Here is a 25,278-nt window from a genome sequence, read left to right on the forward strand (position 1 = left end):
AAGCAAACCTGAATGACTCAAAAATGCGTTGGTCAGAGAGGCTGATGACAGAGTCAGAACATGATGTTAGGGTTGTTCTGATATTTTTATATGAACCAAATGTTCTTGAGGAATTACACTCCTCTCAATGTGTAAAATCTTATGAAGATATTCCTGAAATTCTATCAGACATGATGTTCTTTATGAGAACGGGTAAATTCGTCCATCCAGCCTAAATTTTCCTCACTTTCCAATGAAGGGAAAACCTTTGCACTTGAGAACTGTCACCTGATAAAAACTTATGGTGAATTTTGTTATGTAGGGGAAAAGCCTAACTGCCTTGGTTGATGTGTGAAACACTAAGACTCAGGGAGTAGAAAACAAGTTTAAGTATCTCTGTGAATGATCTCTAATTTATTATGTAATTTTTCCCTATATTGCTTATACTTGAGAATGTTGTGCGTGTTATCAACAGACAGTTATATATTCCTGGCCATAGCTGACAGCTATAAGGTAAAAAGCCCTGGAGTCCCCATAGAACAGGGAATTAAACACGGATTTGAATTAACAAAACATTGTTTCAGTCATGCTGATAGCAGAATTAGCACAAGTATTGCTCTCACAGAGGGTGGGTGTACCTCAGCTGGCTCACCAACAATCACTTGTGGTTAATATGAAGGTCATCACTGGGTAGGTACAGAAGACTGCACTTTCTCTGCCATCAGATTATATTTCAAAGGCGTGCTTGCAAGAAAAAATGATCAGATTTTTTAAATCCCATTTGTTACAATTTACAGTAAAATTGTTGTTTAAAGGCCAAGCAATCCATGAAGACAGAGTTTAGCCATTTAAATGGTAACCTATTTGATAAATGAGGACCCAGAAATCATCACCTTGGCTGATTAGGGAAGTGTTTTTTGTGTCCCTGCTACAAATTTATTCTAATATTTTAGGTAGATAAAAGAAAATTTCACATTAAATGAACATTTCTTCTTTCTCTGTCCATGTACATGTAACAATGATATAATATATGCAAATATCTATGAAATAATTTCAGGAAAAGACATACAGCATTTTCTTTTGGAAAGGAGTGCCCTATTTTGTTTGACATTATTGTAAATAATATATGGGAAACACTTGGGAGCTACTGATCAAAATACTTTTCTGTTGATAACTTGATTTAGTAGATAAGACAAAAAGCTTTTCCCCTTGAAGCTGTTGGATTAAATGAGTTCAAGGTGAGGGCTAGCTTAGGAATGGTTCCAAAGAAATGAGCAGTTTTATTTCTTGTGTAACTTCCACACCATCAAGTTCAACACATCCCTGGTAGAAATGTTTGTACTCTTGGCAACGTGATGAAAAATGACATGAACTTGATTACACACTATTCTTTTCCAACTACAATCAACTTTTTGAACTCAAGAAAGAGAGCCTTACCAAACTTTACCAGTAACTTACCTGCAATTTTAGTTTAGAAGCTATACTTTCTGAAGTCTCTTTATAACTGAGGTGCATTTTCTGACATTAATAATTTAATGTTCTATATTTTCATTCTTCCAACTCAAAAAAAAAAAAAAAAGAGAAAGATGCTCAAGTAAATCCACCAGCTACATAGCTCCATGAAGGCTGCAATTTTATTCCATTAAGGACAATATTTAATTAGAAGTAACACACAGAACTGTTTTCTAATAAGCACTGTAAATGTCATATGATTCGGTATTTTATTAGAAGTAAATATTCTGTTGTTATTCCCCCTCCCTCTATTCATACTGCAATGATTTTTACTTACAGGTCTTTTACTAGTTACCTATCTAAGAAGAAGGGAGTTTCTATGCATTTGGGATCTATTTCTTGTACTAAAAAGGGCAAGATTTAATCTCCTTTTTTTTCCTGTGGGTGCACATTGGATTTAATAGCTTTTCAGTTCCCTTTAGTTCTTATGCTCATCTTCCTTGGAAGTTGCAGGCAGAAGGGATAACATGCCATCATTCCCTCAGCACTGGGCCTTATATTTTAAGTCATATAGAACAAGGTACAAATCCTTTGGCTCTGCTTTAATGCCTCTTTTATACAACGTAGTCATAATCAATGAGTAGTGTGATCTAAAGAGAAATAATAGCAACTCCCTAGTGTACCAGACACAGGTAAGATTGAGTGTCAATCTCTTCTAAAGGAATTTCTGTGCTCTTTTCCCTGTCTTGCAGAATACGTGCTGCCTTACAGCCACAGACTTGTTCCTGCTCTGATTTCTGATAATTTTAATGCACTACACTTTTCAGCTTTCTACTCCCATCGCTCCGTGCTTGAACTCAGGAAGAAGACCATTAAACATGAGTATTTCAGGCTTAGCATAAATTTCTCGTTTGAAATAAGGAGCTATAGGTTAGGAATTCCCTGCACACTGCTTAGCTGTAATTTCAGGGCATGATTAATTTCTCGGTGCAAATCACCAGGCAGACACCCTCAGGGGTTCCTTGCTCCTGCTTAAAGCAGAAGATTGAAACGGAGGAGCGCTCATTCATAGAAGAGATTGTAATTTTACTGTTGACATACACCTGCAAATTTTCTCTATATCAGGAGCTACCACTTAAATGTAAACATAGTTTTATAATAAGTTCCTTCCAGATGCTAAGTCTAAGTTTCAGGATCTCTAGGAAAACGCCATATGCAATGAAAAAACCCAGCTTACGATTGACAGAAATGCATCAAAATGCAATGGTGTTTCTCAAACCTGCATTGCCAGAGCTCTGCCTTACCCTCCCTCGCATTGCTGATAACCTCTCAGCAGCAGCCCCACGAGCTCAGGAGCACGAAACATTTGCAGCCAGCAACATCTGATGATAACCTTGGCTGTGACAGACATCACTCCGCAAGGCAGGGGCGACCTACGAGCCCAGCTCACCCAGGCCCCGCAGGCAGCCAGAGGCGGCGGCCACCCAGCTCCTCAGCCGAGCGTTCTGCCCTTTGGGAATTTCCCTCCTCCCTCCCCTGCCGGGGTGCGACCCTCCGTGTTCCCTCCGTCCCTCCCTGCTCCCTCAGTCCCTCCCTGCTCCCTCCGTCCCTCCCTGCTCCCTCCGTCCCTCCGTGTTCTCTCCGTCCCTCCCTGCTCCCTCCGTCCCTCCGTGTTCTCTCCGTCCCTCCCTGCTCCCTCAGTCCCTCCGTGTTCCCTCCGTCCCTCCCTGCTCCCTCAGTCCCTCCGTGTTCTCTCCGTCCCTCCCTGCTCCCTCAGTCCCTCCGTGTTCCCTCCGTCCCTCCCTGCTCCCTCAGTCCCTCCCTGCTCCCTCCGTCCCTCCCTGCTCCCTCCGTCCCTCCGTGTTCCCTCCGTCCCTCCCTGCTCCCTCAGTCCCTCCGTGTTCCCTCCGGCCCTCCCTGCTCCCTCAGTCCCTCACAGCCCCTCGGCTCGCCTCGCACCGCCGCCAGGTGGCGCCTCTCGACCGCGCTTGGAGAGGAGCCGCGGGTGGGACCGGGAGCGGGACCGGGAGAGGGATCGGGAACCGGGAGAGGGATCGGGAACCGGGGACGGAGAAGGGACTGGAGCCGGGGCCGGGAACGAGCCCTGGGACGGGAGCGGGCTTGGGAACAGGTTCGGTTCGGGAGCGGGTCGGGGAGCAAGCCCCAGAGTCCTGAAGCGGGTCAGGGAGCAGGTCCATGTTCGGGAGCGGGTCGGGAAACGGGCCGGGAATCAGGACGCCCCGCGGAAGAAATCTGTTGATAAAGGGGGGAGCCGCCGCCGAACTTTGGGCGCCGAGGTGTGTGGGAATGGGGCCTTGCGGCGTGCGGGACGCAGCCCTACGGGCCGAAGTGCCCCGAAAACATGTCTTTTTCAGTGATTATTGCGGTCAGAATCAAAGTCTGTGAATTCCAAATAGCTCCCAGTGAGTGATGCCGTGTGGTTCGGTTGGTGAGCGCTACCGTGTCGGTGGCATGTTGGAACAGGGGCGTCTTAGCACGACGGGTTCAAGTAGAAATAATGGCGGGGGAGAGGGGGGGAGAGGCGGCACGGCTCTTCCCTGCCTCCGGTGACACCGGGAAGGCCGTCCCAGTGGGAACATCGCGGCTTGTCGCTGCTGCTCGCCTTGTGTCGGGGTGCGGCTCCAAGGCGCAGGGGTGCCTGGCCGGGGCAAGGGCTGGGGTGCAGCATCGCTCTGGTGCCGGTGTCTGAATCCCTGACGGGCGCCTGTGCGTGTGTGTGTGTGTGCGTGTGTGCCGGAGAAGAGGGGAGGAGGGAGGAAGAGGGGTGGTGGTGGTAGCGGCTGGCGGGAGGGGGATGATTATTGGCAATGGGCGGGAGAGAAAGAGGCGACTCCTGTTTCCTTTTCTTTCTGCCAGCGCAATCTCGGCTCATTTTCTCTAAGCTATACAAGTTCACGGACGAGCTATCTAGCCAACGCGCCTCTCCCGTCATGGACCTCCCAGGTAAAAAAGCCCTTCTCCTCCCCGCCGGCTGTTCTTTTAGCAAAATATCATTTTCAATGATAGCAAGAGTAAGGTGCAGGGTTAGGGCAACCGTAGAGATGCCTCTGGGGAAGTGAGGGGCGATCTCCCAGGAGCGAGATCACCGGGTGTTCTGGTGAACGGCAAAAACTGAGATGCAACTTCAGAGGGAGAAGCCGCGTGATCACGGCTTTGACTCCTGCGATATGTGTGCATGCCGGGGTCGGAACCGGGGGATATCTGAGCCGGCTGCCTCCTTCTCGCCAGTTTAGGGAGTCGCCGGGGTCGGCAGCAGTGGTGCTAGCCTGGCTTGGGTCTCAGAAGGTTGGGAAGTACAAATCGGTGCCCAGGCGGGGAGAAGGGCGGCGGCGGCTCCAGAGCCCGGCCGGGGCGGGAGAGAACTCTACAGATAGCGGGGCAGCTCCATCGAGGGGAAAGAGGGCGCGTTACTTATAGCAAGAATAAAATCTCCTTCCGTGGTGTCTGGGGCGTTAAGAGACGGATACAAGCCGGGCGCGCAGATGTAGTTAATAGCGGGGCTGTGGGAAGAAGTGGAGCCGGGTTTGGGAGACCCCACTGATTGTGGGGCAGGAAAGGGACTGCCCGAGGCACCCGCAGGATGCTCCGCCGGGGGTTTGGGGATGCAGCGCTGCCCCGCCTCCCCCCTCGGAGTACGGCAGGCTGCTGGGGAACCCGAGACAGAGGGAACACCAGCCAGGTGTCTCCCAGACCTGTTGTACTCGCCGGGGCGCCGGGGGCGGGGAGGGGCAGCCCTCCGGGCGGCGCGGTGCCGGCTCCCCGCCTGCCCGCCGCCGTGCTTCACCGCCGCCTTTCCCCTTGGCAGGCTGCTGCGTGCCGCCCGCCCTCTGAGAAGGCTCCTTCGCCCCGCGCAGAGGAGGAGGCGGAGGAGGAGGAGGAGAAGGGGAGGAAGGCGCGGCCGCAGCCGCCGCTGCCCAGCCGCCGTCCCGCAGAGCGCTGGCCGCAGGGCGCCCCGGCGGCAGCAGGCGCGCAGCCCCCTCCGCCTCCCGCGCCCGCCCGCCCGCATGTCGGCGGCCATCCGGAGCGGCGGCGGCGGCAGCCGCGGTTCGGCGCCGGGCATGGGGCGGCGGCGGCGGGGGGCGCTGCCGGAGCCGGCGGGCGGCTGCTCCTGCTGCCTGGCGGCGGCGCTGCCGCTGCTGCTGCTGCTGCTGCCCGCCGGGTGCCCGGTGCGGGCGCAGAACGACACGGAGCCCATCGTCCTGGAGGGCAAGTGCCTGGTGGTCTGCGACTCCAGCCCCTCGGCCGACGGCGCCATCACCTCCTCGCTGGGGATCTCGGTGCGCTCGGGCAGCGCCAAGGTGGCCTTCTCGGCCACCCGCAGCACCAACCACGAGCCCTCCGAGATGAGCAACCGCACCATGACCATCTACTTCGACCAGGTCAGGCGCCGCCTGCTTCGCCCTCGCTCCCCCTTGTCCCCGCGTCCTGCGCGGGCATCCCCCGCCCCTGCCTCCCCTGGCTGCACGCGTGTTCTCCTCCTGGCTCCCCTTCCATCTCTAAATCTCGACCCACCCGCCCAATAGCAACTTCACGTCTCAACGGCCCAGAACGACTTTGGAAAGTTCATTTAGATAGCTGCGGGGCTTTCCCAGGGTGGTGCCGGGGGTGAACACGCTGCCTGCCTGTCCGGTCACAATGGCTAGTACGGAAAGAGCTTTAAGGTGAAAGTCTGTGCCTCGGACGCGTGCGGGGGCGCCTTGCAGCCAAGGATTGCCTCGGCCAGCCAGGAACGACCCGGGGGAAGCGTGAGCATCCCTCCTTCGGTGCAAATTCAGAGTGGTACCGATGAGGAGTCGCCGGATCTGCCTGTTCGGAGCGCATTTGGGAATGTCACAGCGTGTCTCAGAGGGAGGGAGGGATGAGGAAGAAGAGGGTGTTTCCCGCGTTATCAGACGAGGCAAACGGTGTCCCCGGCGGGCCGTATCGGAATGGTGTTATCCCGTACGGCATGCGCCGGGCAGAGCAGCGAGCAGCCTGCTCTGCTTGTCCTGCCCTGCCTCGCACCGCTCCCATCCCGGAGACCAAACCCTGTCCATTCACTTTATTTTTGCGGTGAAATTTCCTTTTTTCCTACCGCTTGTGACTCCTGAAGTAGTATTGCAGAGTCAGCCAAAATTAGCATACCAGACTGTTTTGTCTTGTTTGTTTGTTGTTTTTTGAGTTATTTGCTTTTTTTCTTACCTGTCTGGTTGTCATTTATCGGTCTACCTGTCCTTCCTAATGAGTTTGCACAGCCATTCGTCGCATATGAGATCTCATAAAATTGGATCAGTAGAAAAAAAACCACAAACAACAAAAATCAGCCCCCCAACTTGCTAAATATATTGTATATGTTCGATAATTTACCCGGCAATGTGCAGTTCCTAGGAGTTTGAAGGCGTTTTCTCGGTGCTCGCACAATAAGATTTTTTTAAATCATTTTTTTTGTTCCTTTTTGGGGGGCAACTATAGACTTTGGCTGTTGGGGAGAAAAAAGCTTGGGATTTTGGGGTGGGGGGCGATAATATGGTTTTGTGGTTGTTTGGTTTTTTTTCTCCCGCTTTGCATTTTTTCACTGGAGCGGAGTTTTAGCCCGCCGGCTGAGGGTGCCGGGCGTGCCCCGGGGTGGCCCCGGCGGAGCAGCGGGCTCGGGCACGCCCGCTCGCCGGACGGCATCGCCACCGACCCGCGGGCTCTTCCGTGTCCGTGCCCTTGGAGCCAAACCCTGCTCCCGTCACGGGAGCCGGGACACGGCCCCAGAGGATGAGCCGAGGCCAGGTCCCTGTGGGATCGGCGGGATCGGCAGGGTGCGGCCGCCGCCTCCGCACGAGGCTTTGCACATCTGCCGGAGCGCTCTTCCTCTTTCTTTTTGGTTTTGTTTTGTTTCAAAAAAACCATTGAAATATATGAAAAATTAAGGTGTTTGCCGGGAAGGAGGAGCAGGCCCATCCCAGCCTCCTGAGGAGCGTGTGGTCCAAGTGGCTCAGCCCTCCAGAGGGACAGAGAACATGAGCTGGCAGATGTTGCTGTTGCTGAGCGTCCTCTTTCCTCCTTTGCCCCTCTCTGTAGTGCAGTTTTAGTTCTATACCCTATTAAACTCGAGGCCAGCTCTGATTTCAGTAGTGCTATCTAAAATGCTACATTTCCATTATGAGCTAATTACTTTTGGTATTTTTTCCTACCTTTTTCCCCCTCCCTCCTTCCCTCCATTTCACACTCCTCCCCCTCTTCCTTCTGCCACCTTTGCTTTATTGACAGCTCAGTGTGGACATTTGCACTTCATCTAACAGACTTTGGAGATGATTTTTGTGTAACTAAATTGCTTTATTAACTCTGATGCCTTTTAAATGCCTCTGTAGCTTGACTCCATTCCCCTGCCATGCACTTTTAATTGTGCTGCAAATGCCATTTTGGCTCTGCTTTATGTTGGTCATTGAGCTCATGTCAAATTTTTGCTGGTGCTTCTCTAAGGTGGAGTCTGATTTCTCTGATTTCTCTCTTTCTCTTTCTCCTTTTCTTTGTTCTGTTTTATTTGTTTGCCTTCCAGGTATTAGTTAATATTGGCAACCATTTTGATCTTACTTCCAGTATATTTGTAGCACCAAGAAAAGGGATATATAGTTTCAGTTTCCACGTGGTCAAGGTCTATAACAGACAAACCATCCAGGTGGGTTCTAATTGAAAGAAGATGCTGTCCTTCCTTTCATTTTCTTTTTTATTTTTTTTCTTCAAATGCCAATTTCAAGACTCATATTAAAAAAAAAAAAAAAAAACCAAAACACAGAAGCTGAAGAATGAGATTGTGGGTTATTTTTAAAGGGGTCTGTATACATGACAGAAATCATGCATTGCCTATTTCCTTAGCTTAATTCAACCTAGATTCTGACCTGTACAAAAGTTTAGTGATGTGCACAGGGCAAAAAAAAAAATCATTGAGAGTATTGCGAAAACTCAGATTCTGTCTCTTTGCACTTTTTAGGTAAGTTTAATGCAAAACAACTACCCAGTGATTTCAGCTTTTGCAGGGGATCAGGACGTCACCAGAGAAGCAGCCAGCAATGGGGTCTTGCTCCTCATGGAAAGAGAAGACAAAGTGCATCTCAAACTGGAAAGGGGTAACCTCATGGGAGGGTGGAAATATTCAACCTTTTCCGGCTTCTTAGTCTTTCCTCTATAAAAGAAGGCCAAATAGGAGACAGATCCATGAGCCGGAGCAAGGATTCAATTGTTAATGACACACTGAACTTGGCAGCACATGACAATATTTTCGGTCACCCCGTCAGACTGTCACAGTAGAAGAATGATAACCTTCTAAACTCCAACATTTGCTTTGAATATTGACAATTCCTTGGAACCTGCGCCTCTAATTAGTTTTAGACGACAGTGATCTTTAGGAGAAATGAAATTATCGACCTGAGCAATTTGTACCTGTGATTGTAAAGTCAGTTTTGGATTTTATTGTTGGGATCATTGACTTTCTTATTCTTTTGATTTTTTCATCTCTTTCATTTTTTCCTCTTTTTCTTTCTCTTGTTGTTGTCCCAATGAAACAAATAACTCGGACCACAGAATCGCTTTGTCAAAGGCTCACTCTAGAGCCAGAAGAATGGAGTGTTCAGCCCAATGAGGTGTTCTTCCATGCTTTATTTCTTTGTGTTGTATAGCCTTAAGGAAAAAAAAGAAAAAAAAAAAAAAGAAAAGAAAAAAAAGGAAAAAAAAAGAATGGCTTCAGTCTCAGTCCTGTATTTTTTCTGGGGGAGGGGGATTCTGGACATTACTGTGTCAAGAAGTGCTTTATCCAGTGAAGCAAAATTTGCACGATTGGAACCTTATTTGTGTTGTTCGTGTTTTCATCAACTTTTTATTTTTCCTGATCTTTGTTTGTGTGTACTAAAAATGTAAGCTAGATTGATCAATAAGACAAAACAAAGCACATATATACCCTGTAGCTCTAAGTAAAGCTAACCAGTGAACAATTTCTGTCTGCACTTTCCAGCTGATCTTTATAGACCTATTTAGAGAGAGAGAAAGAGAGAGTAAGAGAGCTACATGATCCTTCAATTACAATCTGGAAACCGGTAAAGGAACTGACATTTCTGACTTGTCCTGACATTTCTAGAAGCAACAGTGGAGGCTTTGAATATCTTCTCTGTCCATACCCTAAAATATATACTTTCTTTGCATTACCATATTTTGGAGGTTTTTATCTGATATTTATTTGATATATTTGTCCACTAATGCTTGAGTACACATTGTGGGAGCACAGAGAGATGGCAGAGCAAAGTTTTCCTCTTCCAAATTAAATAAAACCATCTCTGCTTGAGCTGTCTGTGGCAAGTATTGTAGGAGTAGGCACAAGCATCTTTGACAGCCTTAGGGAGAGGCGCCTCAGAGGGAGAGTGGCCTCAGAGGATCCACAAATGCTCCAGAAGCTGGCACAGGTGCCATGCATATATTCGCTGCGTCTGCTCTTCCCAACACAAATGGCCTCAAAGTTCTAGAGTTGGACTGACATCGGTATTGAACACTGAGAAAATTATTGTCCCAATCAACAAGAGGTAAAATATCAGGCCAATGTCAATTGTATCCTTTTGCCTCTTTCTCAATAAACTGATCCTGTTTCTTCAGTTTTTTAATTTTATTTTTCAGTTCAGTGGGATTTTTTGGATTTTTTGAAATGGTGTACTAGACAACATGTGAGGAAAATCTTGTTTGAGGAGATCCAGGAGGAATGTTTATTTTATAGAATTTTTATCAATATTTATTTAGTTTTAAATGTGCCATTTTATTATGAATCCCCTAAGGATGGATGTGCATAAGAATTTATTTTTTGTCAAATTTACTTCTCTGCCACAACCAAATATAATGGAAAGGCATTTTCAGGAAAGCGGTGGTAACTACATTGTATTTCAAAATTATGGTGGACATGTCATTTTCATTGTAAATTTATCATTCAAGGGACAAAATTAAAGTCATATATTCTTAAAAAACCCTTATCTGTGTTGCTTATATACCTCAGATGACTAATATATAAGCCAATTTAATATTTAACATTTTTGTGCATTTTGACCATTGATGTGGTTTGTTTGCTTTGCTGTTTCACTTTCTCAGTTACTTAATGAATTGGTTTCAGGTTGTTGGTTTCTTAAATGGGTTGCATTTTCTAGTTCCTCTTTGTGCTTTGGCATGACTGCAATGTTTCTAGTTGCAAAATATCACAGGGCTAAGTTTCAGTACATGAAGTAAAACCTGAGTCAGCAGCAACCTTTTTTTATTAAAATACAATAAATACAGTTATCTTAATGTTTGACATTGTAAAACTACTTCTTGTGTTTATAACTCGATCGTGTCACTCAAGGAAACAGAAACTGAGGTGGTTTCAAGTTCCAAAGTTTTTAATTTCTACTATATTTTTAATTTAAAATAAAAATACTCAGTCAAAATAATTTAAAATAAGAATTACTCAGTTTTTTTTTTTAAATTCTGCCTACCATAACCACATTCAGTTTTCCCATTTATTTCAGTTCATTTGGCTTGAATAAGGCAATGACATCTTCGTTCTGGCTCTCCTAAGAAAAATGAGGCCAATGGCAATGTTTTCCTTGGAACTATCCCTGGAAGTTTCTTAGGCCATTGAAGCTGGACAATCTGAATATCTCACTTCATGTATTCAAGCTCAGTAATGTTGACCATGGTTTTTTCTGTTTTATAAATATGTTTTAATGACAGCCAATCTTCTGAATTTAAAGAAGGTATCTCATACAATGCCACTTTCCCTCTGCTACTCTTGTGTCCTTCATGCTAAGCTATAGAGTTAGGACTCCTATAAAAGCAGTTACAATAAATGTGGAGTAAATTCTTATTGTACACTAATTGCAATAATGATTTTTTTTTCTTTTATGTTTTTTGCAATATTTATTATTACCTTTTCCCTTTTAATTTTGCATCTGGGTTTGAGAACATGCAATCTACTTGCTATTGGAAATGGTAGAAATCTTGATGTATTCATAAGGTGTGTATAGCATGATATATTTTATGTTGGAGGAGAAAAATATACAACTGCAGCTTTGGAGATTGCAGGAAATATGAAATCAGAATGATTAAAGGAGCCTCTCAGTACAGTAAGAGTAAACTTATAGAAAATAACTTATATAAATAAATAGTTCGGGTAACATTCAGAGTTGGTTTAAATTTAATGTTGAGGGGCACCACCAGAGCTAGAAGTGTAAAACACGTGGTAGTGAAGTAGACCAGTGGCGCCAAAACAACTGGTTCCTGTGGGAGCAACAGCACAAGACCCCTTCCAACAGCTTTCAATCTTCCTCACAAGGTGCTGTGTAACAGTTGTAACAAATTCCTATGAAACCACTGTCTGTTTGACTGCTTCCCTTCCAGGGAACGCTCTGTACCCGGGTGTTGTTGGTGCTCACTGTTTTAGTACTTCTCCAGCCTATTTACGGCAGGGTGGCAGCCAGGAGCTCTATTAGGAGCGATAAATTCTCCTCATATATATCGCTGCCTTCCTTGAGTTTTATACCCGAGTTTGAGCACAGCCTTGCCAGAGAGCCTGTGTGCTCTCACCTCCCCCTGAGACAGTGGGTGTGATGGATGTGTGGTGTATCTCATTACTGGTCAGCATCTTGCAAGCTGGATCTGTGGGAGGAGGAGAGAGACAGGACATGAAGCTAAGGAGTTGTTTAGAAGTTACATTGTGTTTGTCAGCTGTGACTTTTTTAACTTTTAGAGAGAACATTTTGTTTTTATTGACCAAATTTGTTTCTTGGACAATCTGTCAAAGTAGAAGATAGGCTAAAAGGGCTTGTTTACTGGTGGATTTATTCAGAAATAGCTGAAAGTGGTTTCATGTCCTTCTGATGTGACATTGGTTTCAAGAATAGGCAGACTCACAGGTAACATTGTTTAAAAATATCTCTTATGATTAATTGTCTGCTTTGATCCAGGATAACTTTCTACTGTTAATGAACACTCAAAAAACACTGTCATTAATATACCTATTTTCATGTGTAATGACTTGTCATTAAGCAGTTATAAGCAACTGAAGAAATTTAATCAATTCCCCTCTTTTAATATATTGTTGAAAGGCCAAGGAATGTTTTTGAGTCATTGCATAGTTTCTAGATTTGGAACCACTTACTGTTTTGAACAATTGTTCCAGGATCATTTATCATGAGGAGTCATGACTAATTTTTAAACACAGTAGTAAACTATGATACATTGTAAAATGCACATTTTCTTAATAGAGTGGCTTCTTTTATCTGACATGATTTCACCTGTCATAATGCTTAAAATAGAACTTTATTATTCCTGGCCACCTGTTAATTAAGTCACACTTGGAGTTTATAAATTCCTGGGAATTTTTGATATCCATCATGAGAGTAGTTAGACACAGACTAGCTGGCTGGGCAGATGATGGACAAGAATTTAGATCAGCTGTTTATATAATCAAGTATCAGTAAAATTCAAGTGTTCCATAGTGAAATAAATACATTGTCATTTCAACTAAGAGGCTGATCTTGCTTGTCTCACTTCAGTAAAGTTCATTCCTTTTATGAATGGACTTTATTGAGTGCCTCTTAACATTAAATTTACACCAACTCCAATGTTACTAATCAATCTATTTACATTTGTTATTTTAAATAAGCCTACTCGTAATGTGCTGGGAAGCTCTTTTAATTGTTCTTAAAGCATAATCCCTGTTGTAATCTACAGAGGTTCTGTTCCACCTCTAACAAAAAATATATCAGGATATCTGATATTCTTATAAGTACACCAAAATGTCTACTGTTTCCTATAACACGTGAGTGGAGCTTATGAAAAACATCAGAACCATTGAGCTTGAATTGTATGGTTTGGATTTGGTCATGATCTACCATTATGTTCATTTAAAAACCTGCAGCAGTAATTAGTGCAAACCCTTAGGTAACACAACTATTCTTGGGTGTTGAGGTATTTTGACACTAATCATACTTTTGATAATATAAGTAAAGGTCTGCAAATATATTTTGAATGCATGTTTTAAATCGATCCCCAAACTAGCCATGTTTATGGTCTTATCTAAAATAATCATGATCTATTTTTTCTTATTTCGTATTGCCAATAAAATCTAAAGACCACTAATTGTACTTAATGTTATTTGAATGTCATAATGAAAATATACTTCACACACCAAGTTTATCTAAAATCTCCTGTTTCTTAGCTCCTATAGCTTAACCTATTTAGTGAATCCTCTCTGCTGTTCATCAGCAAAATAAAGTTGCTTAACTTGCTGGTTCCCTGCAGGTCACATACAACAGATGGTATAAATAATGACATAGCAAAACATGGAGAAGCAAATAATGACTATAAATTCTGTACCAAAAAAACCCCTCTGTGTCAACAGAAATTCTGGTCTTATTGACAAATGCTCCAAAACTCATAAAATACCCAAGTTAAGTTTTTAAACTAATCTTTCTGACTGACAGTACTTTCATTGTAAGAATGAAGTGTTACTTTTGCCATGGGAATAAAAATAATTTAAATTGTTTTGTGAGATCAACTGTATCATAAGACCCTTTCTCAGCATATTGATATATTCAGTGCTATAAATTCAATCCAAACCTAAGTTCATAAATTAGTAATTAGTAGTTATCATGACATTGTAATTTCTGCTGATGTAGCTAAATTAATTAAAACTAATTCTTTGAAATGCTTTCAGTGTGTGAATATACACAAAAGGGCACACACACACATGTATATGTACACATGCATGTAAAATACATTTTTAGCTAGGAATGGATCAAGAGAGCTGGGTTTTTTGGTATGCATTTTGACCTTTCTTGCTCTGAAACGTGGCCTCAACAAATTGATTTTTAATTTATTTTTTGTCATTCTATACCTAAAGCTGTTTATCTTTGCTTACAGATAAGACTACTATTACAGAGTAATAGCAAATAGCAGTATATATTTCAGTGTGTGAGGGCTGGCACAGTTTAGGTAACATTAGGGCAAAGTGAAGCATACAGTTATTAATAAAATACTTAAATATCTCATGTTCTGTAGGAAGCTTTTGTGATGAGTAAAACTTTAGCACAGTGTGGGAATTGCTTCAAAAAGACATTCAGGGAGACCACAGCTGGAGATTCAGTTTGTCCTTCTATTGAGTCCAGATGGGAAACTTTTAGAACTCATCAAAACTGAAAGCAAGCATGTCCCTATGCTTAGTTTAGCAACAGTAATCCTCATATGCTGACTTAATTTTGACTGTGTTAATTTACATCTAGAGATATGCATTGCATTGTCACATATCAGAACTAAGAGTACAGAGACTACAGTGGATAAAGGATAAAGGGTCCTCCAAATTTTTTCATTAGAAGAAATAAATTAGCACAGAAATATGTTTCTCCTAAAGTGTTCTGTGACAGTGAGAATATGGAAAAAATATTTAAAAAATATTTCTTTTAAATTCTTATTTGTTGTTACTGACAATAGAATTTTCTCAGCCGTTTGTTATACTATGACTAGGACTATTTTAGGATGGAGTTTAAATGGATATAGGTAGACCTTCTAAAACCTGGCTTCTTCCCTACCTGAAATTTTCTGTAGAGCTATGAGCTCTCTCAAGAATTTACAATCTCTCTAGAATCTGTCCTTTAAGCCTGACTGTCAAGTAAATCCAGTTTTACATAATTATTTCACCTGGGTGAGGAAAGCATCCATTAATCTACTTCTTTGCAATGGCTCTATTGTTTTCTTATACCTCATGAACTGTGCTAAAAATATCCAGTAGAGAAAAGAAGATTCCCACTACACTTACCTCCCTAAGACATGTTAATTTCTCTTCTCTTGCCCTCTGTTGCCCTTTCATGCATATTTGAAATGCTTGTGATGATGAATTTTTTGAGTATTTCTTAAAATACTCAATGCTTTTCCAACTGTGTGAAAGCTTGTTCATACAAAATTATGACAGCTTTAGTTGACTACTCACAGATTATTCTCCCTCTGTTATGCAGCCAGAACTCGTGAACAGGAGAATTCCATCTCACTGAGGAAAAATATAACTATGAATAAATAAATAAATAGTGGGAGATATGTATATGCATCTGTGATTTTTAGTTAATATTTTGACCCCATTCAGTTTTTTCCCCCTGAATGATAGTGTAACCAAGTGAATGAGTACCTCTCTTTTTTAAAAAAATCCAGACATATTGGGAATCTTCCCTTTTACAGCCTGTTTGGAAATTACAGACCCTCTTGTATAGGTGTTAGTGTATTTGTTAAAAATAACAAATGAGATCGTCAAGTAGCTGTGTGATCCTTTAACACGAACACCTTGTGACAAAGTACAGTCTGTAGGAAGGGAAGAAGCCCTTCTAAAAAAATCAGAAGAGTAACTAATTATTCTTTGCACAAATACAAAACTCAAAAGCATCCTGGGACATGTACATGTACATGTAAGCTATAAGTGACAGGCATTGTATGTAAAACACTTTTCCAGAGTTCTAACTTTCATGCAAGTAAAAAAAAAGATGAGAAAATGCATAGGTAGTTTACATGGGATTAAAAATGCCCATGCAATTAGTGATTGGACCAAAATGTTTATTAAGGACAGTGGACAATGCAGGTATATTACAATGTATTACACTCAAGCATGCAATGATACATTACACAACAAATATCTAAGCTATTCCTGTGAAAAATTTACAAATTATCTTTACAGAACTATGAAAGTCAGAGATCAGATTGCAGTAAGTACAATTCAGACCACTGGACTATAAAAAGTGAGATAAACATTTTAGAAATATTTCTGTATATTTCCCTTACCCTCAGTCAAGAAGTAGCTTACCTCTTGAAAACAAAAATGGAATCCACATATACTATAAAGCATTATTCAGTTTTTACTGAGAGTAAAAAGAGCCTTGCTTATTTGCCTTCATGTCCCCATCCTCCCTAGGATATTTGCCTGTTAATTGCTTTTTATGTGTGCACTAATATTTTTCAGAGCTTCCCAGGTTGTCTGAACTAAATAATTGACAGATGATTTGCAAGTACACTTTAACATGTTAAACTCTTAAGGGACTGCTTTCTTACCACACCACTGATCACCAGATTTTGTGAAAATAAGGCTATATTGGGTCTGTCTGAGACAGAGTTCATTTCCCCGTAGCAGGACTCACAGTGCTGTGCTTTGCATTGATATTCAGAAAGGTGTTCATAACACACCAGAGTTTTGGCTGCTGCTGAGTAGCACTGGCACAGCATCAGCTCTCTCTCCAACGTTCTGCCCCACCAACAGAAGGATGGGTTTGGGCAGCATCTTGGGAGGGGACACAACCAGGACAGCTGACCCAAACTGATAAAAGGGATGTTTCAAAGCATATGAAATCAGCTCAGATATAAAGGAAAAAAAAAATAAAAAAGGCGAAGGAGTAAAGTGACATCTGTTATTTGCAACATTAGCCTTCCAGAGTAACTACTAGGCAGGCTGAAGACTTGCTTCTGGGAGGCAACTGGACATTGTTTGCTGATGGGAAGTAGAGAATAAAATCTTTGTTGTTGTTTTTGCTTGTGCACACAGAGCCCTTTGCTTGTGCTTTTGTGAATGGCATTATCTCAACCTATGAGCTTTCTTTCCATTTCATTTTCTCTCCCCTGACCACCTGAGAAGGGAGAATGCTAGAGCCTCTGGGGCACCTGGCATCCAGCCAAGGTCAAGCCACCTCATAAGGCTTAAAGTGTCTACATCATGTTTAGAAAGAGGCAGGCTCAGGACATCTGTTGGATACAGGCTGTACTCTATCCGTGCCCATGGCAGCCAACTTCAGAAAACATTGAAGTGGCATGGCCATGTACAGATTCAGTATCTCAAGAGTATTTTAGTGCTGGGACAAAGATTACAAAGCAGTGTATGCTTTCTTGTAAACAGTAAAGGTGGTGAATTAATCTGGACTGGAAAAGAAGTTCCCAGCTACATATAACTGCACAAGATTTAATGACCTATTAAAAAATCTCTCTAGGGTCTATCTTGATTTACCTCCATTAGACTTGCTCCCCACTGTTGCTGCTTTTCCTGTACTGGGAAACCAAAGCTGGGCAAGATACTTTAAATGCGGTCACAAATGCCAAATACAGAGTATTTCGATCTGCTGGCTATGTTCTTGCTAATATATCCCACTCTTCAATAAACATTTACTGCTTCAAAGCTGCACTATTGATTGGTGTTCAAACTTTTAACCTCAGGATCTCTTTTTTTTTTCTTCAAAACCTTTCTATCCATGAGTCCCAAACCCAGACAATACTGCTGCACATGGTCATTTCATTCCAGATTTCGGAATTTCTAATTGTGTTTGTTGAACTTCCTGAATTTTCATCAGTCCCAGTCAGTTAAAGCCTCACTGAAGAGCAACCCTGTTGTTAGGCATGTTATCTTCTTCCCCTACATTTGGTTTCATCCACAGACTTGATGAGTGTGGTTTTGTATGTCATCCAGGTAGGTAGTGAAGATATGAAATGGTAACAGTCCCAGTACCTGCCTGTGAGGAAAGCCTTTAGTAAACATCTGGCAAAGTGAATTTCAAACTGCAACCCATTACCCTTGGATCCTTGTAATACAACCAGTTTGCCATGCACCCTGTAGTCCAATCAGTTGTACGAGCATCTTGTAGTCTGTGCATCCAGTTCACATCTCTTTAGGTTGGCAACAAAGGTATGATTGTAAGCCATGCAAAAATCATGAGAAGGTCAAGACAAATAATATGCCTAGACCACCAATTCATTTATCAGAGAGGGAAATCAGTTAGGTGTGATTTTACCTTTGTAAATCCATTGTGGTTTTTCCCAATCATCTTATCATTCATATGCCTATGAATGACTTTGATATGCAGATTTCTCCATAATCTTCCAGGACACTGCAGTGAGGCTGACCAACCTCTAGTGACCCAAATTCTCTTTCTTGATCTTTGAATAACGATATGACACTTTCCATTCTCCAGTCACAAAGGGTCTCTCTGCATCACCCAGGTTTTGAAAGGTCATTTTGGCTCCGCTTCCTCACCAACATCAGGTTATTCATGTGGTCTCATGAAATGTTGTAAAACAAATTTATTTACTTTATTGATCATTAATCCCTTCCTACCACAGGCAGTACTTCAGTCTTCCAGACTCCTTAAAGGTCAGAGGACATACCTTATCAGTAAAAGATCTTAGCAAACAAAGCTTTGAGCGCTGCAGACCCTTATCACAAGACCCCCCTAGTTTTCCCATCAGTATACTAATAGAGGTTTTGATTGCTGCCTGCCAGTTTCAATTGCAGCAGTGTTTTAGAATTCCTAATTCCATGTCAAATCAATATTTTTAATCTTTTTCCTGATTGCAAGGCTGCTTTCAGTCAGCTAAAGAAGACTGCATCTTATTTTACCCCTTGATCATCACAACAGCTTCCTCACTAGCCTCCCTCTGATCCAGACCTGTAAACCCTCAGCTTGCTTGTGAGCCACCTCATGGCAAAGCTCCAGACATTCAAGCTGCTCTTTTGAATAGAGCACAGTTTGCCTTCCTGTCATCCCCAACCTGTGCCTCTTAAAGAATCTGTTCCCACTCATGCACTACAATGTGAACTATCCCACCATGTTCTGTTACTCTGCAACTACTCACAATTTCTAATTCCTCTGGTTTGTTGTTTTTTGGGTTCTCTTTTTTTGTGTGTGTGTGTGTGGTTTTTTCTCTTTTTGTTGTTTTTTTTTTTCCTTTTGCTGGAGAAATCTGTGTCCCAGCACTTTGGATATGTTCCCGGTAGTGATGTTTTTCAGGGAATGTGGAAGCACATTTTTATTATGCTGTCTCCCAGAATCCTTGCTCGTTACTATACCACTTCTCTTGCATGTGTAAATGCTATGCCATTTTGCAAATAAGCTTGTTTGCAAAAATTCTCTTGTCCTACTTCATCAGATGGAGACAACCATTCCTTAGTCCTTAAGAGGTGGCCCAGTGGTCACAGGCACACAAACCCCGCATGGGATATGAGCCACAGAGGCAGGTATTGGCACATAGTGTACTTCTGATTCTACCTGAGCCTTTCCCTTCACTGGAAATATTGAGAAGACACAACTCAAACTTTTTAGGGTCACTTTCTCTTGATACGGTATTTTTTCCCCCTGGCTATCGGTACTTACATGGGTACATAGCAAAGGTTTATAATCTAGGGGCTGGATGAGCCTCTGCTATATTTCTACAAAAGCCTGATTGCAGAAGACACTTCAAATCTACTCAGAAACAAGTAATAGGTGAAGAGAGAAGGATATGGAACTGGCATCCCTAGTACTAATTCTTTGAGATTTGTTGAGTGGAGAGAAAATTTATGATTATACTCTGTGACATTTGGACAGCATCTTGACGCTTCAGCACCAACTAATCTGACAATAGAAACAATGATGTGCTTTCTTCACTGATATTTTTACTATCATGAATCTTTCTAGCACCTTAAAGTCAGGAAATTGTGTAGAAATGGGAATAACCATATGACAGAAGAGACAAGAAGTGATATGAAATGACAAATTGAAGAACATGGGAGGCAAGAGAACATACTTGAATGAAAGCAGGGATCCTTTTGGAAGGTGCTGCTAGGACTGAAAATGATTTAGTGTAATAATAGATAAAGCATGGGGGAGAGAAATTAGACGTAAAATGTGGGACCAGTCTTGAAACACCAGAACAAGAGTTAGAGACTAGAATTTTGTCCAAAGTAGAAAAGAAGGATTTACAGAGTGAGAGACTTGGGGAAAAAATTGTAACAAAATGTGGAGGAAGAGGAAAAAAGAAATGCAGTGTGAACAAGGGACCAAATAAATGGGATTTTAGGGCCTGTAATGCATCTGGTCAGTTTGCAGCAAGAAACAGGTATAGGGAAAGAAGCTGTGAAGTTATACAATACAAAAAATACCTGGTGGCTATATCTATATTTTCTGAAAAATCCTTTCACTTAGGATTTTCTCCTGGAAAGCTGAGAAGCCGCCGAGAAAGAGGAAAACAGTCTTAAATAATTTGCTTCTCCTGTGTTGTGCTCACATGTTGAATGTGTTTGAAGATTGTTTATCCAACAAGTGATTGTTTCATTGGTTTCTACTCTGAATTATTTTGACTCATTGGCCAATTATAGCCAAGCTGTATCGGGGCTCTAGAAAGAGTCACAAGTTCTCATAATTATCTTTTAGCCTCCTGTAAGTATGCTTTCTGTATTCTTTAGTATAATTTAGTATAGTATTCTTTAATATAATATAGTATCACAAAATAATAAATTAGCCTTCTGAGAACGTGGAGTCAAATTCCTCATTCCTTCCTGCCACGGGGCACCCCGCAAATACAGTACCTGGTAAGATGGAGAATCATAGAAATGTCACAGTCTGATGTGAAAGTGGAGTCCCATGGCAAAAGGAATACAGCTTTTACAAATGATTTCCAAGTTGGAAGAAGAAAATAAATTCAGAAAGTAAAGGTGACAGATGTGAGATTTTGTGTGTTTATCTCAAAAATGCATGGACTGGGCAGAATTCTGAGCACTTCCTTATTTTTCTTTTCTTGCTTCTATTTATGTCAAGGGCTTTTGTACCCACTTGTTTTTTTTTTATTCTAACAGCCTTTCCATTTATGTTAGATCCTCTCATTCTCTGTAAATGACTCACCAGTCCTACCAACTGTTGAAAATATAGCTAGCATGAGCAATTCCCTTCTAACTATGCCAGTGGCAAGTGAGCATTACTTCCTAAGAACAAGTTTCTTTCCCTGACCCATTAAAATATGTTATTGAATTTGTTTTGGGCCAGCTAACCTGCTCCTTTCCTCTTGTTTCCCTCTGGTGTGCTCTGCACCTCCTTGTAAGATACCGCTCTTCTTGAGAGATGGTCATTGTGTGCTGCAGCTTGTCCAGACCTGGCTGAGGGCAACCAACAATCCATCTGGCCAGCTGCAGTGCTTTTGGCTTCCTATGGCTGACTGAAAACAATAGCAAAAGAAACAATGCATATTTTGAGTTAATTTGTTTTCTGCTGTAGATTTAATTGTAATCTTTCAATTTTCAGTTTGAGGTGAGGTGGGGGAGGATATGAAAGAATCAATCTTTAAACAATTTCATAATGTTTTGAGGGGGGAATTAAAATTTTTTAGTTTATAGTCTGTGAGTTTGGTGGTCAGAAAATACAGAGAATATAGACATTTTCAAAGGAAGATGAACTTACTAGAAGCCAACATATCATCCTCCTATGGTACTGAATCACTGCCAGCACTACCTGTCCCTGCCCACCTTTTGGGACCTTCCCCACCTGCCCATGTGTACTAGTTTGAAAACAAACTAGTGGGAGATCCCAAGTCAGAATTACAATTTAATAAGAAAATTAAGATAAAGGGAGTAGTACAGAAACACTGGCTTCAACTGACAGAGTCAGAATACAGCCTGACAGCCTGTTGGTGAGGGTGGTGGTAGCAGTCTCATTAACTGGTGGCTGCAGTCCTCCTGGAGTGGCAGATGTGGTTCTGTTGAAGCAGTGATCCTGCAGAAGGGTTGGGTCTTCCTCTGAAGGTTCAAGGTGGTGCAGAAGGGTCTGGTCTTCCTTTGGGAATCCAGTAGTGTTCCAAATCTCAGATTATATCCAGGTAGGAATGCTTGGTTCTTCCCCCTAGACAGAGCATCTCACAATGGGATGATGTAACTTTATGAGTCATGCAGCGGGACTTGATGGCCCATTGGCAGAAGGTATCCCCAGAGGGAGTTACCAGGGATGTGTCATGGATGAGACAAAGAACACTGACCCACCTGGTTTTAACAGTTTATGGAGATGCTGATAGAATACATATTTTTGGTTATATCTCACAGTGTAACCTAAGACACCACAGCTCAGGACCCCCTCTCAGCCCTAGGGCCCTCAGCTCCTTTCCCAGCAGGGCTGGTCTCCAAATCCCCACAGCCTGACCTTGCCTGGCCATGGAGCCTGCCAACCAGGCCTACCTGCAGGGTCAGCATCCTGGCCCTGCCTTGTCACATTCCTGTCACCAGGGAGGTGTCTTATGCCTGGGAGTAGAGCTTTTCCTGCTTTCTGCCCTCTGCCTTCTCCTGGTGAACCACATGGGACCACCCCAGTCCTGGAGTCCTCCAGGCCCTGTGAGCCATCTGTGCCCTGCCACACTCTCAGGTTTAGGTAAAAATAACAAAATAATTTCAGGTGTTGTCTGTATAATGCTTGTTTTAATCCACACAGAACAAGCCACTTATCCATCTCTGTTGCCAGCACTTGGCTACCCATATTTTTACAATGGAAATTGAGACTCATTTCCTCAGGAAGAAATTTTGGAAGTGTTGAGTATCATTAAGCCATCTGGTGCATTCATCTGGGGTGTGGCCTAACCTGTTCACCAACATCAAACTGAGCTGTTTCATGCAGGAGCAGATGCAGCCAGGGAACAAAGTGTCCATGGTGAGTTATCAACCATTAATATGTGGGCAACTGGCAGGTACCCTAAGCATCCTCTGGGGAACTGGCAGGTACACCAAGGGTGAAGCTGTCCATGAGTGATCAAGCTTGAATCACTCATAAATTATTGTTGAGATTTTCTTATTTTAAAAAATAGGAATTATTTTCCCCCCATGGAGTATTGTTCAGCTACAATTTGCATTCATCCCTCCAGAATATGGAACATTGATTTATTAATTTGAGTGCCTTTTTGGGCAATTAATTGATTAATATCAAGTCTTACTAACTTGAAACAGCATTTGATTCTGTTATTATTCAGTTCAGATGGGATTTATTTGCCTTTACTTGGAAAAAGTCAGGCCTAGACACAGTGAATTGGTATTTTTCTGTTCACTACTGCTGAAATTCCACCATTCCTGTAATTGGATTTATATATATTTTAAGGTCATTTGAACATCTTGCCAGACTGTATAGTATAGCTTATTGGGTTAGGGACTCCATTTATCCAGTAACCCAATTCCTGAGATAATAATTTATCTATGTATTAAAGTGCATCTTTCAGAAAAAAAAAATTATTATAATGATCTCTTCAGTAGGTGGCAGTGCTGGGATTAAAACTGTTGCTGCTTGACTAATATGCAAATTCCTGCCTTTTGGGATTTAGGTCTAAAAAGGTTTTCAGGGCATTCTCATCTTTTAATTTGGGATCTAGTTTGCTTGGAATGCTGAAACTGTAGGGAGATTTATTTCTGTTGGCTGAGAAAGTATAGAAAAATAGATCAGTACCGCAAGTGCAGTCAGCCAGCTCCAGAGATATGCATGAACAAGGTAAAGCCATGGAAAACATGTACCCATAAAATTCCAAAAGTAATGGTTTCTCCAGTGCACATCCACTTCAATTGCTCTCAGTAAAGTGATGTTGCTATCTGAAATGTTATAGAGTCTTTATAAAAATATTCCAAAATCTGAATAAATATTCAGATTAATTTTAATTATTTAATTTAATTAATGAATTTACTTAATTAATTTTACATTTAACTTTACATTAAACATTTTACATTAGATTTATTAGAACCACTGCAGTATCCTTACATTGTGGAGTAATTATCTGTGTTTGGTGCCTTGAAAGACTTTATTACTGGGTTCTTGTGATCTCATAATCCATTCCTTAAATTGTGGTGAAGAACATTTTTTCTGCAATGATGGAATATACAAATTAGGAAGTTCGGATTCCTGATAACATCTCAAATAGAAATTTGTGTCACAACATAAAGTTTTTTTAAAGAGGATATTTTCTTAGAAGGTGTTTTGCCAGGAATCTCTTTAAAGGTCATGCATCCTAATGGCAGACATTAAGTAGTCCACATGGAATGCTGCTCAGGAATACACAATAAATAGCAAGAATTCCTCATATCATTAGGATTTTGAGAAAGAAAGAAGACTTCTTTTGGATTAGAGCTCTATTGCACCTGTGTGGAGAAAAAAGGATGGTTTATGGTGGCAATTAAAATGTGTGGCTGCTGCATATCATTGTTTATCCATTGGGAAGGCAGAATAGAGAGGAATCTCACAGCTACATGGAAAGCAGTGCAGAGTAATGTATTCCAGATCACACACTGGAAGTAAGGATATTAAATCCATGAGCAGCAAGGAATTCTCAGTTAGCTCGGCGCTGTGACTTATATAACCCATGGAGGGTCAATATAAGTATGGAGGGAGCACCTATGGAGAAAACATCTTCTCTTTAAACAGCCCAAAAAGGGGAATTTGGTAATATTTAATAACAGCAAAGTGTCTGTGGGAGATCTGGGTTGATCCCATCCAATGGGAAAAAAATAAATTTATCATAACAAAAGAAAAAAGGACAAAACAAGAAAAAAACCCACTAGCATTTTTCAACAGTAAGAAAGTGGAATTCACTTCTCCTAGATGAGTAAAAGTCAAAAAAACTTGTGAATTCTTTTGACAAAAAATGAAAAATATTTTTAATTAAAAGAATAAAAGAATATTGACATTTAGAGTGGCTTGTTTTCCAAGAAATCTGGAAAAAAAAAATCGACTTGTAGTTAAAGCTTTTCCAAAGGGGATTGAAATATGTTCTAGCACGATGAAGTTCAGAAAAAGTATATTTGGGAGAAAGTTAAATCTGTGTTCTGAAAATGTTGAGCCTAAATGGCTGAAGGGACCCCAAACTCCTGTTGTGTTTAGGGAGACTTGAAGACCCAAGACCCTCCAAGATGAGAGACTCCTGGGCGTACTAAAGAGATGACTTTCTTGCACCCAGGGACTCAGGAGTCCAGTTCGTAGAATCAATAAGCCATTTTATGACATATCTATGGCACTGTGGTGCCTACTAAACCCCTAAGTCCGTAGATATACCAGATTTCACAGC

The 25,278-nt window shown here is 42.1% G+C and overlaps 1 protein-coding gene and 1 long non-coding RNA gene across 3 annotated transcripts; both read left to right on the top strand.

The window, feature by feature from the left end:
* Positions 1-3,502: 3,502 nt before the first annotated feature.
* LOC134430143 (uncharacterized) lies at positions 3,503-5,383 on the top strand. 2 transcript variants are annotated; one of them, XR_010030740.1, is made up of 3 exons: positions 3,503-3,562; positions 4,309-4,395; positions 5,258-5,383. It is a non-coding gene; the product is annotated as an uncharacterized LOC134430143 (long non-coding RNA). The 2 variants fall into 2 exon arrangements; XR_010030741.1 differs by lacking the exon at positions 3,503-3,562 and adding an exon at positions 4,006-4,065.
* A 127-nt stretch (positions 5,384-5,510) lies between these two features.
* On the top strand, positions 5,511-10,734 carry CBLN2 (cerebellin 2 precursor). Its single transcript, XM_063165315.1, has 3 exons — positions 5,511-5,831; positions 7,979-8,098; positions 8,411-10,734. The coding sequence occupies exons 1-3, from the start codon at positions 5,511-5,513 to the stop codon at positions 8,606-8,608; spliced, it is 639 nt and encodes a 212-aa protein (XP_063021385.1). The 3' UTR covers positions 8,609-10,734.
* Positions 10,735-25,278: the final 14,544 nt, after the last annotated feature.

Source organism: Melospiza melodia, chromosome 1 (assembly GCF_035770615.1).
Source record: "Melospiza melodia melodia isolate bMelMel2 chromosome 1, bMelMel2.pri, whole genome shotgun sequence".
In the NCBI taxonomy this organism is placed as follows: domain Eukaryota; kingdom Metazoa; phylum Chordata; class Aves; order Passeriformes; family Passerellidae; genus Melospiza; species Melospiza melodia.

Excerpts from the sequence above, each read along its gene's own strand:
- CBLN2 (XM_063165315.1), top strand. The coding sequence starts at position 5,511 with ATGGGGCGGCGGCGGCGGGGGGCGCTGCCGGAGCCGGCGGGCGGCTGC. Across the intron at positions 5,832-7,978 it reads TGACCATCTACTTCGACCAG|GTATTAGTTAATATTGGCAA; the intron begins GTCAGGCGCCGC and ends TTTGCCTTCCAG. Across the intron at positions 8,099-8,410 it reads ATAACAGACAAACCATCCAG|GTAAGTTTAATGCAAAACAA; the intron begins GTGGGTTCTAAT and ends TGCACTTTTTAG.